Source organism: Rhipicephalus microplus, chromosome X, assembly GCF_043290135.1.
Source record: "Rhipicephalus microplus isolate Deutch F79 chromosome X, USDA_Rmic, whole genome shotgun sequence".
NCBI lineage: Eukaryota > Metazoa > Arthropoda > Arachnida > Ixodida > Ixodidae > Rhipicephalus > Rhipicephalus microplus.
Window position 1 is genome coordinate 131,664,289 of NC_134710.1, and position 17,100 is coordinate 131,681,388.

Below are 17,100 nucleotides of genomic sequence, written 5' to 3' on the forward strand. Positions count from 1 at the left end.
CAAGTGCTTGTATTGCTTTTCATTTGTGTGAAATATAATCCTTATTTAACTTTGTATTTTTTATTGTGCTCATGCTTTATACAGATATTCTACAGAGTTGGCCTGGTAGGGGACGTGAATGGGTGTTTCGCATAGTGTCACCAACCCAACTAATGCCCATTGAGATTGCTGCTCCCTCAAGGGAGGAGATGCAAGATTGGGTGCTCAAGATTCGAGAAACTGCCCAGTCTGCAAATGACATGGTGAGTATTATCAAGCACGGAATGATTTTTTGTTGCTCTCATGTATGTAGTAAGTGCTACATGGCCTGCTTGGTTTACATTATTATTATTATTATTATTATTATTATTATTATTATTATTATTATTATTATTATTATTATTATTATTATTATTATTATTAGAGTCAAGAAAAATGAAACGCTAGGTCTCTGGAAGGTTTGTCTTTCCAAGGCCGCAATAGACGGTTAAAGCACTTGATTGAGTTGCATAGTGCACTTGGATAGAAACAGTACTCTTGTGTATTCTTTATCGTATAGATCCAACAAAGGCGAGAAATGGAGCGAAGCTTGAGGCTTGCTAAGGAATTATCCAATCTCATCATCTATTGCAGATCTGTGCAGTTCTGTCCTGAAAGTAAGTAAGACAGATTTGTTAGTGATGTGTTTTTCTTTATACTCTTGGTGACATGTTTGAGTATTCATTTCGCTTTTTTCCTCAACTAGGGATTGGAAACTTCACAGAAATGTCATCATTTCCGGAAACAAAAGTTGAGAAATGGATGAGTCCTCAGCACTGCTCTTTCTTCCTCAAATATCCTTCAAAGCTTTAAAGTAAAAAAAAAATCAAATCAATCTTTATTTCTAACATGTTTTTTTTTTTTCCAATTGAGGGTTACTCAGGCGAAAATCAGTTTAAAAATCATTTGAGAATGTCTGAGGGCCCACGTACATGGCTGTAGTTGGGGAATTCAAGATTTTTACAAATATAGTGCATTTAGAGCAGGAGAAATGAACAAAAAAAAGAATATCATGCAAATAGAGCTGTAGAAAAAACAGGCATAGAGCAAACTAAATAACTATATCTGCACTCATGAACAATACTCATGAACGTGATACAAAGTGTAAATACGTCACCACAATGATGTCATTCTGCTGGCGTATTAGTATACATAATAAAACACTACAAAGAACACTATGCAAGGGTGACAAAAAATTCATGCATTTCTCTTTTTGAAAGCACAAGAAAGTTACGGTCACTACTTCCATATTTATTAAGTAGGGAGGGTAATGTGTATCTAAGGGAGTGTAGGAAATAGTTTGTGCGAAAACTAGAAACGAGCCATTGGTCTGCACTTCGGATTCGTGAATCCGTGTGTTCTATACTTATGTCTGACAAATCCTTAATAAATGTTTAAAATTGTTTCTTTGTAAAGAAGTAGTTATAAATTAGTCTAAAGTTGTACAGATGTTTCATACTGATTGTTTTATGGCGGTGGAACTTGGAGCCTGCAGACATACTGCATGGGACATTTGAAATATAGCGTAATGCTTTTTTTTTTTTTGCAATGAATGAATTTTTTTTATGTTGCCCAAGGTTATGGTGCCCCAGACTAGTAGGCAGTAATTTATGTGCGAGGAGAACAGAGCATGGTATATCTTTACCTTAACTTTATTGGAAGAAAATGCGGACATCGTGACAAAACACCAGCAGCACGCGATGAATTAGTCAATGTTTCGACATGATATTGACACGTGTGACTCTGGTTTAAGGGCTAAAATGACACCCAAAAGAAGGAAGACGACACCATTGTTGTTGTGGGTTGAACGCTCGAGCTGCCCGCTTAGTCTGCAATACGGTGCGCTCTGCGCAGCTTTAGCTGTCAACGAGTAGATCTTCCCCGTAACATCTTTTGGTGGGAGGTGTGGGCTATTCAAACAACCCGGCTCAGGAACTCCATTGTGGATGCCGCCTTTGTCCAGCCGCAATGCCTGAAACCGGCACCCAGGCCTCACCGTTCGCGCCAGCTCTGTCACCTGTGATTTTTCCCCATCTTATCGAGCCTGGAATGTTTTGCGGCTCTGACAACAGGGACGTTGATTAATTGCTTCTTTTATTTGAGCACGTCAGCAAACACTACAGGTGGGACAAGACGCTTATGCTGGCAAATATTCTTTTCTACCCATGGAGAACAGCATGCGTTTGGTATGGGATGCATGAGGAAGAAATAACCAGCTGGGACGTATGCAAGCAGAAACTTTGCAACGCTTTCGGACGGTCAGTTGCATGTCAGATGACAGCCAAGCATGAACTTTCATCGCGTGTTCGATCATCCACGGAGTCGTACATCACATACATCTAAGACGTGCTGGCATTGTGCCACAAGGCTGACAAAGACATGATGGAGGTAGACAAGGTCAGCATTGTCCTGAATGATATCACTGATGATGCTTTCAATATACTGATGTGCAAGAACTGCACCACTGTCAACTCCATCATGTCCAAATGCCGACGATTTGAACTGGCTGAAAGCAGGTGAATAACCCACTGCTTCACGCGACTTCCGAACAGCACTGCGACTTTGTCCTGCGAAGATCCTGTAACACCCTATTCACTTGCACCTTCTGCCAATTTCGCCAGGATTCTTCACCAGAAGCTGGAGGCCATGGCACCCGCTCGCTACCTATCAGCCTCCTGTGCAAGACAACTGGGCTACAATCTCACTCATTGAAGTCGTCGTGTGTCAGGAGTTTGCCAAGCTGGACGTCCAGGTTCCCCAGACCAGCAGCCACACGCCTCAGTCTATGTGAGCTCCCGTCCATAATGCTGACCACCACGCCGCTCCACTTATCGTTGCTGCAGCTGCAGCTCCTCGGTTTCCACAACACTATCGAAATCCTTCTGAGTGGCGCATGCAAGACGATCGACCTATCTGCTTCTCTTGATCTTGTGTTGGGCACATCTCCCGTCATTGTCGGAACAGATGGCCTTTGCGGTGAAGCTTTCTAAATGACCGCCGTCGAGATCATGGACAGTATTCGCAACCCACTTTCCCGAAAGACCACCATCAAGACCCTTCGCCTCGCTGTTTATTTCCACGCTTCAAACCATCCTACGCTGACGTCGTCGCTTAGAGAAATTGGCCTAGCCGCTTGCCGTCACCTCAGGGTCGCCCATCATGCTCCTCTCAGTGCAATCGCTCTCCGTCACAGGCTTATTCTCGTCATCCCCCGAAAAACTGACAACTGCAGCTCCTGGAGACAGCACTGCGTTGACAACTCGGATGGCAAACTCTCAACTGACTACAAATTTAAGATGCAATTTACTTCAGGTGCTCCTTGATGGCTTTGTCGTTACTGCTCGAATTGACGCTGGTGCTCAAGTATCTGTTATGAGTTCTACGCTTTGATCTCGCCTAAAGAAAGTTGGCACATCTGCTATGTTCTCTACTGCAAGTGGCCAACAGAAGCCGAACATCAGTGCTTGGCATGTGCACTGCTCGTATTACTGTTGCCGGCCACGACACTTTCGTCCTCTTCACAGTCCTCGATGCGTGTCCGTACGTTCTTATCCTTGGAATTGATTTTCGAACCGCTCACTCCACTCTCATAGATTATTCCATCGGCACCTTATGGCTCGAATTTCCGTTGTGCTCTGATTTCTCTACTGCAAGTCACACTCAGCTATGATCTGTGGAGTCTCTACGGTTACCGCCCCAGGCTGCCATGTACGTTCCTAGGTCGCCCGTACTGTCCGTTCCTGATGGAGACTATCTCATGGCTCCTCTCATTGACTTGACCCTTACGCACGACATCGCACTTCCACATACCATAGTGGTTGTTGTTAACAACACGACGCTACTTCCTGTTCTCAACTTTACATCAACCCAAGTTCTTCCCCAAGACATCACTTTAATCAAACTTTCCAACCCTGGAAAAATGTACGATTTCTTCTTTCACCCCTGACACCAAGAGCGTGGCGAAATCTGCTGTCACCCCTCAAAATAAGGCATTTCTAGACAAAATGATATCTGGCGACCTGTCACCTTCTCAAGTTAAAGCGCTCTATGGTGTTCTATTTTCCTACCTGGATATCTTGGACATTGACGACTGTCCCCTGGGCCACACAAGCGTCGTTGCGCACCGTATCAACACCATTGACGCCAGTCCACTTCACAGACACCCTTGCCGCGCTTCTCATGTTGAGCGCCAAGTTATGAAGAAGGAGGTCGAGAAGATGCTCAGAAAAACGTCATGGAGCCTTCATCCAGTCCTTGGACATCCCCTGTAGTTTTAGTTAAAAAAAAGTATAACAGCTGGCACTTTTTTGTCGACTATCGCCACCTGAATTGGATCACCAAGAAAGATGTCTATCCTCTACCTAGAATCGATAACACACTCGACTGCCTCCACGATGCCAAGTATTTCTCATCCATTGACCTTCGATCCAGATATTGGCAAATTTTGGTCGACGACCGCGATAAGACCGCATTCATCACACCCGACGGCCTTTACCAATTTAAGGTCATGTCTTTTGGGTTGTGCAATGCTCCGGCCATAGAGTTTTCTAAATATACACTGGAGGGAGCTATGGCACTAGTGTCTATGGGAACTTCAACACCTGCAACGCACGCTACTTCAGCGCGCATGGGAATGAGGGGTAGTACACGTATTTGTCTAATTGTCATACTTCTGGCTTTGTGTGTATTCGTGTGGCTTGAAGCTGTTTTCTGAAGAAACTAAAACCAGCAAATGTTCAGTGGTTGCGCTTCATCACCTTATTTTTTAGGCTTACCATTTCAAATGGAGTGACCAAGTTCAAAAGGGTTCATTGTTTCCTTATAAACAAAACCAAAACAGTTTACAATAAATGAGGCCACAAGTGTGATTCGTCGTCCGCAAGTACGAAGACTAGGCAAATCCGTGTACTACCGATCATTTTCATGGTCACTGAGCGATTGCAGCGCCAGAGTTCCCTCCAGTTAATTTTAGGAAACTCGATGGCTCCGGCTACCTTTGAACATATGACGGACTCTCTCCTCCACAGTTTCAAATGGCCAACCTGCTTGTGCTATCTGGCCGATCTCATCATTTTCTCGCCCACCTTTGAAAGCCACCTGCCTTGTCTCTTAGCCATTCTTGACGTTCTTTGTTGTGCTGACATCCAACTCAATTCCTCGAAGTGCGCATTTGGACGCTGGCAGATTAAACTACTCGGCCAGCTTGTTGACGCCACTAGTGTCCGACCTGACTCTGACAAAGTCCGCGCTGTCCGCGAATTCCCGGTTCGGTGTTCCACACAAGAAGTTTGCAGCTTTAGTTGGCTCTGCTCATACTTAGGCCGCTTTGTCATCAACTTCGCAGACATTTCTCGGCCTCTCATAAATCTTCTCAAAAAGAATGTGGCTTTTTCCTGAAGTGAGGACCAAGAAAATTCCTTCGCGTTGCTGATTGCCGCCCTCACATCACCACCTGTGTTGGCTCATTTGGGTCCAGCTGCTCAGACAGAGCTTTGCACCGACGCAAGTGGCCATGGCATTGGTGCAATACTCACTTAGGTACAGAATGGTGCAAACCGTGTGATAGCCTATGCTAGTCGTCCTCTGTCGCAGATGGAAAAAAATTATTTCATCACTGAGCGGGAATGCTTACCCCTTGTCTGGATCATCGCGAAATTCTTTCCATACTTACACGAAGTTCGCAGTCATCACAGACCATCATGCGCTTTGCTGGCTGTCAACACGTAAGGACTCTACAGGAAGACTCAGCCGTTGGGCACTACGATTACAAGAGTACACATTCTCAGTTGCGTACAAGTCTAGCAAGCTGCACAGTGAGGCTGACTGCTTGTCCCGACACTCCGTTGATCCACCGCGCTCCATCGACTTGGAATCAGATGCCTACATCTTGGCCATCACTGACTTTCTGCACGTCGAGATCAATCGCTGTTCTCCTTCATTGACCGCCTCCAATCAGGCAATACTGACTCTTCCCTTGGCAGGTTCCTGCTTCAAGACATTTTGTACCGCTGCTACTTAGAACCCGATGGCACGGAACTTTTACTCGTCGTACAACATCACCCGCACAAGGATCTTCAACTATTTCACGATCCTCCAACTTCTGGATATTTAGGTGTCTCCAAAACCTACGACCATGTTCGACGACAGGTATTCTGGAAATGTCTTTATCGCTCCGTTCGCCATTACACTGCAGCTTGCAACCTCTGCCAGTGCCGAAAGAAGCCTACAACTCCCCCTGCCGGTCTCCTTCAGCCTATAGAAGTGCCGGCCAAGCCGTTTTATTGAGTGGGATTGGACTTGCTAGGTCCCTTTCCTACTTCGACCAATGGAAACAAATAAGTTGTCGTAGCCACCGAATATGCCACTTGGTATGCAATCACTCGAGCGCTACCAACCAGCTGCGCCACTGACATTACCGACTTCCTGCTCTATGACATCATTCCCTAGCATGGTGCTCATGTGCTCCATCTCACCTGCTAACAGATTGTGGTCGCTGCTTTCTGTCTCGTGTGGTTGATGATCTACTTCAATGCTGTGCTACCCGTCACAACTTTACCACGTCTTACCACCCCAGATTAACGACCTTACTGAGCGCCTCAACCGCACACTGACCGACATGCTTTTTGTGTACGTATCTAGCGACCACGCTGATTGGGACATAGCTCTCCAGGTTGTCAGCTTCGCCTACAACTTGTCACGTCATGAAACAGCCGGCTACTCACTGTTTTATCTAACCTTTAGCCGTCATCTCTTACTACCCTTCGACACACTGCTTTCATCTGACCAATCATTCTCCACTTCATACTCTCATGATGCTGTCACCCGTGCTTTCATGGCACGCACAGTAACCCGCGCTCGGTTATCGTTCTCACAGAGAGCACAAAAGTCTCTTTACAATCGTCGATATAAGAATGCAGATTTTTCCTTTTTTTTTCTGCAAGCTCTATTGTTTTACTGTGGCTTCCATCTCGACGTGTTGGCCTCTGCGAGAAATTATCGCTCTACATTGGGCCCTACCGAGTCCTTCGTCAGGTCACACTTGTGAGATTTCCGTGACAACAAACTCATCGGCTGCTACATCCAGAATTTAAGTTGTCCACATTTCTCATCTTAAGCCCTACAATAGTGACTGGCCGATTTAACAGGCACCGAGACAGTGCCTTATCGGCCATGGTAATGACATGTGTATGAAAGTGTGACTCTAACACAAGGGCTAAAATGACACCCAAAAGAAGGAAGACGACAATGTTGTTGTTGTGGGTTGAACACTCGAGCTGCCCGCTTGGTCTGCAATATTGTGCGCTCTGCGCAGCATTAGCTAGCAACGAGGAAATCTTCCCCGTAAAAATATGACCATATCATATGAGCATGAAAAGTCACGCCTAGAACTTTATGTTTCTCTGCGATTTCTGCGGGTATTTCATCAAGCGTTAATGATTGGTGAGGATCAATTTTCGTACCTCTAGATCTGATAAAGGCAGCTTTTTTTGTTTGTTTTTCGCATTTATTTGCAGGCCATTAGCAGTATACCACCGCAGCACATCTGAAAGTACGCTTTGGGCTCTGTTAATAAATTTCAGATGAACTTTCAGATGAACAGTATAAATGCAGCGTCATCGTTTTTGTGGACAATATCATTTATGTAGATATTGAAAAGCATCGGCCCTAAGATGCTTCCTTGAGGCACGCCGCAAGAGACTGGAGGCTTGCTTTGTCGTGTGCTTGAATAAGTTATGTTACTTTTCTTTATATGTTCAACACTTCTGAATGCTTACTTTATATGTTGAACAGCAGGTTTCATTCTCATCATCCTGAGAAAAAAAAATATTTTAATGTCATTTTGGTAATGAAAGAAATATGAATATGAAAATCATTCGTATTTTTTTATTCTTTTCACTCACTGCATAAACAAATGGCCTCCACCACCTTTGTCATTTTTATGTGTGATGTGTCTTCACCACCATATGAAGACTGCGCAAGGCAATTGGAATAATTAATTATAAAATGATTCTAGAAAGACTTTTTTTCTTTGCCTTTCTTGATGTCAGCAGTGCTTATACTTCATGTGCTCTTATATTTTGTGTGTTGTTTCATGCATTGTTTTATTGTTGTAATGTTTTTTACCTGTTTTTTTTTTCTGCACATGATTGTAGCATACTTGGCTAGCCAAATGTAGCCCCGTGAATGTGGTTTACTGTCTGGAGATGAGCACATTAATGTAGCTATTTTAGTTAAGGAATGAGCAAAGACTTAATAGCTTATTCACTTAAACTATATAATTAGTTACCCTTAATGATGATCCACATACCACCGGCTGCAGTTTAGCCGTGTATACCCAAAGGGCAGCCGCATTGACTCCTCAAACTACGATCCTGTGCATTTGTGGAACTGTGGCTGCCAAATGGTGGCTCTGAATTACCAGACACCAGGTAAGTAGAATTTATAAAAGCCTCTGCATATGGGTAGAAAAAAATCAGTAAACAGGGGCTGTGTGCTCACGCCGACATTTTGACAAGTGGACTTTTAGTGTTGAGGAAAACAAGTCGGCTCAAACACACAACCCCCTGTTTACGCATTTTTTGCTGCACGAAACAAGTTGGGTTAGTATTTAGTAAAGATGATGAATGAATTAATGGTAATGGGATTTGTGAATTATTTTGGTAAGAAAAGTGGCAAGATTGTACTTTACAAGGGCAGCAATATTGAGAATTTTATTTTCTTTTTGCATGTGTTTAGCATTGTAGGTGTGTGGACTTTACGTCATTAATTGAATCGACGGGTTCTGAATGACTTGTAGTGGTTTTAGGTGAGCGGTATACGTGCTACCCCGTGAGGTTATGCAGTAATTAATGTGTGAGTGTACAAATGTGAAATAAAGTAAGATCAAAACCGGTTGTGAAAAAAATGGACATGCTCTGATAGGAGAATGCATATTTCATGTGATAACTTCTTTTTACGATGTGTGATATGGTGTTGAAATTTCAGGTTATGTTCAGTATTTATGCCTAACTAAACATATTCTTCATTTGCTGATACTGTGTGGTTATCAATGAAAATTGGTGGAATGCACTGTGGTGATTTATTTTGTAATGAGAACAAAAGAAACTTAGTTTTAGAGGGATTAGTGGCAAGTTTAGTTTCTCTACTTTCACAACAAAGAAACTGAAGATTGTAATATAGCTCGAAGTAGATTAAAATCGCTTTGAAAAAAGCAGCTTTTTGTGAGGTGGCTTTTAAAAAAAACTAAAAAGAGCTGATTGTCTAGTGTTCCCTGGGAATCGTCACCTGGCTGTTTGCCATTGCATTTCGTAAAAGTTCGCTAAAGCCATGAGTTCAAAATAACCATGTTTGCCCAGCTTTCATGATGGAAGAAATTATCTTAAAAAACATATATTTTCCTCATAGATGAGCTTTCACTTATACTTTTTATAATGCATTTTTATCAAGATCCATTTTTGGGCATCATCTTGAGTACGGACAACGTGTTTTTGGTACTTGTGATGGCCAGATCTGAGTGAAATTTTGCCCAGATATTCTTTAGCAGACGAAGGATGCAAGTATCTGCTTGAAAACTTGACATTGCCTGTATAATTATTACAAAGCTAAAGCCAGCCATTAGTATGAACTGGGGATTCTAAGAATTCTCACAATTTTTCTTGTCCATTAAATTGTCTTATATGCCCTTTCTTGATAATTATTTGTATTATGCAGTTAATGATGAGCAATATGAGCCATTAATGCCTCAGAACCATAAATGTTTAGTGGCATAAAAAAAATTTGTCAAAAATGAACTATATTTAGCACTGTCACAACACAAAACAAAAACTGTGCAACTTACTATAAAATCAATTACATATTTGAAATCAGCATAACATGCTATATGTACAGCAATAAGTGTATTGGCTTAGGCTACAGATTGATGCACCTTTTTTTTCCAATTGTATCCCTCCCCTTAAGGGTGTTCAAATTAATTGCATTTGACTGTGTAAAAAGCAAAAATGCCTAATGGGTGTGATTTTTGTTTTGAGAACAATGGGAAACAATATGAGAGGACCAGACAGATCCCATTTGCTTTTATTAGGCACTTTTCAAGGTATCCTTACTTGTTCGATTTTCAGGCTTCTCCTTAACTTTCCAGATTTTCTGAATAATATGAATGGCATGGTTTTGACATAATAGTAGTGGTGTGTCTCATTAAAATTGCATAGTCTCGGTGATGATTTTTAAAATTTTTTTTGTTATTGGGAAGCCTTGTCATTTATGTGGTCATTGTGTATAGAAATGCAGTTATTGAATCTTGCAATTCTATATTTCAGACCGACCAATGCAACTCAACCAAGGCCGGTTCTTGCAGAATGGGCGGTGAGTTACCCCACATTGCACAATGATATCCTAAAAGTGTACCCCATTTATTTTATGCTTATTGCTCGGTGTTGTGCTTCTTGGTGCTGTTAGTTATTTTTTGTCGAGCATTAGGCAAAGAGATAAGCCTTTCAGTGGTTATTAACAGTTACAGTAGTAAGTGTTCTCAGAATATACTTCATGATCAAAGACGTAATAAGTAATAAGAAAGGACAAAGTGGCATCCTGTCTCATTTCATGTTATGCTTTCATGGGCTTGTGTGTTGTACATACTTGCAATTTTGTACCTAATAGCCAAAAGAAACATGTTATATTAAAAAGCATTGTTCAGAAGTTAGCTTTTGGAAAAAGGCTTCCTCAGAAAATAATTTTGCAGTTGCATTACTATTGGAGTAAAATGAACATGATAGGAACAGAGCACTGGTGAGCTTGCTGAAAGTAATCATTTGTCAGCACACCCTATTGTATGCTCTATCACATGACACCATTAAAGTAAAATCATTTGGACGTAAAAGATTGGTAATTGAAGCACAAATTTGTAGGAGCACTGAAACATTGTACCTGCTACAATAAACTATGATATGTCTATATATCAACGCCCTACCAGTAAATCAAGTGTGCCTGAAGTCATGACAGCAGGTGAAGAACAGAGCTTCAGGTGGATAATCATGTAGTAGATCTTTTAGACCACTAAATTTTCTTAGGATCCAGAATAGACACAGATGGTAGAAGTAAAAAAAAAAAAACATGGGTAAGAATAGTATTACAAAAGAGAGAAGTGGATGGTTTTTTTGAAGATTATGAAAAGCAAAATATTGGCCTCAGTACTCAAGGCCATCAAGTAAAAGTGCTGGTCTTCCCTGCCGTAATATATTTATGCAAGTTGTGCAACCTTTAGCAGTATGAAAGAAAAAAAGATTAATCTTTTATCATTTTAGCTATGGTGCTGACACGTAGTTCTGAGAATGTTCTGTAGAAAAAAACATCTTGGTCATGAAAGAGATCGGTTGTGGTTGTTTGTTTGAAACAAAGGTAATGAAACTGAAACTTTTTTTAATTTTAGTCGTGTAATGTGAGCTAGAAGTTCAGTGGAGGGAGTATTAATTTCAGCCAAAGGAAAAAAGAGGGTCATGTGTGCACAAAATGGCCAGGCAGTATTCGAGAGGCTATAGCGTAAGATCTAGATTAGCTTCAAGAACCTCAAGAACAGGTCGCACTGACATTTCATATACACATGGAATAGCCACCAACTCAACAGTATTTAATGACAACATGGTATTTTAGTATCTATGATCCTCTGCTGCTGCATTCAAGGTTGAATTCAGTTCTCAGACATTTAGGTGCTGGTACAAAGCAGAGATGCTTGCAAGCCACACATATGCACATTTGGGGCGTATTGAGGTGCTCTTAACTGGGCTGAATAATCCACTGCTCTTTTTTCTATGCTGAATTTCTGGTGGACCCTGTGTTTTGATATTTTAAGCCTTCCGAGTATTAGAATATAATGTGAGGGCAGAAAAATAACAAAAAATTATTCTGTAGCTTTAATATTGTGATAGAGAAGTTCACATTTTCTGGTCCACAGTAAAAGTTGCCGCTAAATAAACTGAAGCTACCTGAAAATGCAGCTCAAGGAAGCATCGCTGGGATGTGTTCGTCACCTTTAAAAAAAGGGAATAGCCCCGCCGCGGTGGTCTAGTGGCTAAGGTACTCAGCTGCTGACCCGCAGGTCGCAGGATCGAATCCCGCTGCGGCGGCTGCATTTCCGATGGAGGCGTAAATGTTGTTGGCACTAGTGCTCAGATTTGGGTGCACGTTAAAAAACCCCAGGTGATCGAAATTTCCGGAGCCCTCCACTACGGCGTCTCTCTAAATCATATGGTGGTTTTAGGAGGTTAAACCCCACATATCAATCAAAAAGAGGGAATATCATTGTGGAGAGAGAAAGGCCTGATTGTTTTCTATTTCAAAACCTGGGGAGTCTGGTTTAACTAAAGTTTGTTTATCTATTCTTTCTCTTTTTTCTTTCAAGGTGTGGATATGTACTTCGACCTGATTTCATGCATGATGATGGTTACGACCCATATGACAGGAGCACACTGAAGTCTGTTCACCCAGTCACGCTGTCAATCAAGGTAACCCTGTTTTCTCAGACAGATTTTGTTGTGTTTGCTAGTGACATACTTGCAGGCACTGTACATGTACTACACAGCAGATCAGGACCTTTCAGTTAATGAACTTTTTAGCAGCTAAGAAAACTATGGTTGTTAAACAAAGAACATATTAGCACTCAAGGGCAGCAACCAACTGTGAAATGTTACAGTTGCACATTCAATGTGTATGAGATACAATTAAGTAAGTAAAGGAAAGAAGTGGAAATTTTAAGGACTCGTTTTTCTTTATTAGACACAACATGAATGAGAACTAACAGAAAGTGATGCCAAGAAAGTATAGGGAATGTTTATAGTAGTAAATGTAATGCTAATGTGAAGAAAGAAAAGTATACAAAAAGATAACCTGCTGCGAGCAGGGAACGAACCTGCCACCTTCGAATAACGTGTCTAGTGCTCTACCAACTGAGCTACCATGGCGGCCAATCTTTCGTCCACTTTATATGGTATATATGTGGTATATATGTGGCCTTACTGTCTGTTAGTTTTCATTGATTGAGTAATTAATCTTACATGATTTTAAAATAAAAGTATGCCTATTTGTGAATTCTGTTGTATCCGAAAAGTAAATGCTAAAAAGTTAGGCACTTATAAACAAAGCATAAAAGCAGCAACAAAGTCGCAAAGTAAGACTGAAGGCGCAAAATGGAGCACTTGAGAAGAAAATAGTAGGTGTAACTTCGAGTGATTTGCTAATAAGCGCCAAACACAACTAGTGTGAATTCAGGAAAGAGTGAATTTATGAAGCATGCATGGTGTAAAATAGGTTGTTCATTAGAGTAACGGAATCGGCACCATAGAGTGAAACAGTCATATGACAAAAAAGTCGAGCTAAGTGATGATATCACAAAGTTAATTTCTTAACATTGTCAATCCCAATAGAGATAATAACCGGATGAAAAAAAGATTTCAAATAAACTAATTAATTGCATACAATCTCAACAATTGTATAATAGAGGAAATGCAATTTTCGAAGTCTACATGAATGAAGATACCTTGGTCATTACACCTAAATTGACCCTGTCACCAATGCTGCAAACAAACTCGAAAGAACGAAGAATGAATCAGGCAGGCATTACTATACAATGAAACTCAATTTCTGGCTGCAATACATGCAAGGTTTCCAAAACCAGTCAGCAGAAGAATAACCACTTAATATTTTCCACCAGTAGTAATAGAAAAGTTTGGTATAAAATTACTGAGGAAATGAACAGCAAAATGATGAGGCTTTCTTCATAATTGAAAAGCAAGCAAATCACTCCCAACAAATAATGTGAAGCAGTCTAAATGTGCACTACTGGTAATGCACAGAGTTGGCTGTTCCGTTCTTTTATTGGCAATAGAAAGCATATTTGAATGCATCTGCAGTGAATTAAGAGGGTGGGAGTGTTTTTTGTACATGAGCCTTGATTCAGAATTCAAGGTACAAGAAATTTTTTTATTTATATTGCTTCTGTTGTAACTGCCTTTCAAGTGTGTTATAACTTCACTGCCTAATTTTTGAAGTTCTTGAGAGTAAGTGATATGGTAACTGCTGTAATGTCTGAGTATTCATAATTGTAGGGCTTGGTCTTTATTTTGCATGGGACCTTGTGAGGATGATCTCTCTTTAGCTCTGCCTGTCAGCTATATGTTTCAAGTTTTACTGAGAGTGTATAGACAAATGCTAAATGTAATGAGTAAATAAGAAATGGCATTTCGTCATGTGCATGCAAGTTTAGTAGAGAGATGAGTGCAGTACGCACTAGGAACAGTGTAAATAGGACAAGCACAAATGTCACTGTAATAAATATTTTTCCAGACCATCTAATATGCATGCAAGAACAACCCAATGTACATCTATGTGATAAAGATAACAGCTCAATATGTCTTCTTGTTATTGCTAAATACTTTCTGCCCCTGTAACTGCTGCTTGGCGCTTATATTGTACATTTAGTGCAGTGCTCACTACATACAAACTGATGATGTGTTATGTTCGCATTTTAATTTGTTTCCTGTGTTTAATGTGCCCCAGGTCATCGCAGCACGTCACCTCATGAAATCAGGGAGAGGCATTGTCAGTCCATTTGTTGAAGTGGAGATTGTTGGAGCTGATTATGACAGCTGCAAATACAAAACGGGAACAATACGTAAGATGTAAAATGTTTAGTAATTATCAGGATGATGAAAAATGTCTTCTCATGGAAGTTTGCTAAGGGTAGCTTGCAAGCTAGGTAATTTGGCCTGACTTTCACCATAATTTCATTTACCCTAAAGTCAAGCAGACAGTGCAACAATATAGCCAAGTCTGATTACATATCAGTATGCATTTGGTATGTATCATTAAAAAATCAACACGGTATTTTCATAAAGTGTTTAAAAAAATGGCCACTGTAAGATGATGTTACTATGTGCCTTCTATGACATTCCTTTGATGAGCACATTCGGGAGATTTTCTGTCATCGATCAGAATGTACCGCAGTGTCATTCTGCTTTCACCTCATTATCTTAGAAAACTCCATTCGCCCTACCCTTGGCACTTGTTACTGGTTTTTGTAAGACCATGCCAACTGTTTCCTCCTACTTTGTCTCCTTTATTTTATTTTATTTTATTCATTCAAAGGATTTGCCATGGAGCATAATGAGAAAAGAAAAACACCTACACTATACTATGCTTCTCAATTGTTGGACCCTCAGAACTGTTACGACTTTGCTCATGACTGTGAAACTCAGCTCATGAAACAATGATGCAAAAGGACGAGCAGTACAAGAACATTTCTAATATCATGCTTTTCATTGCCGTGGGTTTTTCTTCTATGTGAGATTGCTGTGAAAAACTAATTAGTCAGAAAAAAATATATGTATATATATAAATCTTTTCTTTTCAGTATATAAAATGCTGTAATTACCATCTGGGCTTTCAGCCGTTATGGCTAGTCTTAGTCCCATGCGCGAACATCAGATAAAATACTCCGAACTGTCGTAGAAACTCTACAACTGCACACACCATCAGGAGACATGCCACCTGTCATGCATACTAAGCAGCTGCACGTACTTAACAAGAATGTTAATAGCAGAACTATGTACGCACACACTCACAATGAACAAAAATCTCAAGCAGATTAAAAATAGGCTACTTGGACCGTAAATGTGTGTTTGATGGCAATCACTGTACCTTTAAACACTACGACGTCTGATGCTGTAGCTGTAGCAGCAACCTCTGTGGTCACCACCAGGTTTGGTTCGTATGCAATAATAAGCTAAATTTGAATTATCCAGCGAAGGCTAATTAAAGGATCAAAACAATGAAAGTTTGGTCCCATAGATTTGTATAGATCCCATAAAAATGCTGGTATCTTCAGTAGAGATAAATTAACAGAAATCTATTGTATTATGAATGCCCGGTAATTGATTCACTAGCTAGGTGGATTTTCAAGTCTTAGAAGTTAACTAAGTAATATATAAAAAGGAAAAGTGGGGTTAAATTAAATTGATTTATTAATTGTGCAAACCATAGAGAAATGGTTGAATGTTGTGAACATAGCTTTATGCAAGCAGTGTAGCATGCACAAGTGATGATAGGCTGGAAGGCAAATAATTTCATTCATAAGCCTTTCATTTTATGAGATTTTGCATGTAATCAATATATTCAAAGAACTTTTAAACTTAATTGCATAGTGACTGCTATATTTCTTGATGTACAGCACTCCAAAATATTGTAAACTGTTCCTTTTCTCTTTCTCTCCCACTCTATGTTTATTTTTCTTTCTCAGCGGATAACGGTTTGAACCCTGTGTGGAATGAGGCGTACATGTTTGACATCTGCAATCCCAGCGTCGCACTTCTGCGCTTTGTGGTACAAGATGAGGACATGTTTGGTGACCCCAATTTTCTCGGTCAGGTCACTTACCCTGTGTGCTGCCTAAGAACAGGTAGGCTGATACACTAGAATTCCATGTATTTGTCTCAATATTCTATGCTCTTTTGTGGCTTATGCTTTGTTACTGGCTAGTCACTTACACACATACATGTGATCATGTTGCCAAAAAAGCAACCTGTATATGTGTGTATGTGTTTTGTTCCCGTTCTAGCCATACATCAGTTCAAACATAATTGCTCAAATGTTAATGTTTCCTATGTATATACCTGTTAGCAACCCCCCCCCCCCCCCAACTTTTCTTACTTGTCTACAATGAGCTACGGATTATTAGAATAGCACATACATGTGTATTGTTACCCCCTTTGAGTTATGGCTGGCAAAATTTTTATAAATGTTGTATTTGGGAACTACCATGCAACTTCAAGTTGATAGCAAGTGGAGAAATGGGTTTTGTGTTATTTTAAAAAAATTTTATAATCGCATATCACTTTGACTGGATAACAAATTTTAATGTAGTGTTCTATGCAGTTGTCTGTTTAGTATAAAAAATGATTGTACTTTTCTCTTATACACTTTTTTATGTTGAAGTGGTGACAATTCGTGATTAGCAATTCCAGTTGCACACAGTGGCACATGAAGTTTTGAATCAGCAGGTCAGCACTGCTGTTACATTACTATCATCCGTTCTGC

General features: G+C 40.5%; 1 protein-coding gene across 2 annotated transcripts in view; it reads left to right on the forward strand.

Annotated features, from left to right (window-relative positions):
- Positions 1-17,100, forward strand: part of sl (small wing phospholipase C gamma 1) — an 82,756-nt gene that overhangs the window by 52,552 nt on the left and 13,104 nt on the right. For both annotated transcript variants that reach the window (XM_037427768.2, XM_037427769.2), the window contains exons 22-29: positions 85-242; positions 539-635; positions 725-812; positions 8,323-8,447; positions 10,335-10,380; positions 12,413-12,515; positions 14,566-14,680; positions 16,304-16,462. In XM_037427768.2, the coding sequence (XP_037283665.1) occupies positions 85-242; positions 539-635; positions 725-812; positions 8,323-8,447; positions 10,335-10,380; positions 12,413-12,515; positions 14,566-14,680; positions 16,304-16,462 (891 nt within the window). The remainder of the gene's footprint in view (positions 1-84; positions 243-538; positions 636-724; positions 813-8,322; positions 8,448-10,334; positions 10,381-12,412; positions 12,516-14,565; positions 14,681-16,303; positions 16,463-17,100) is intronic.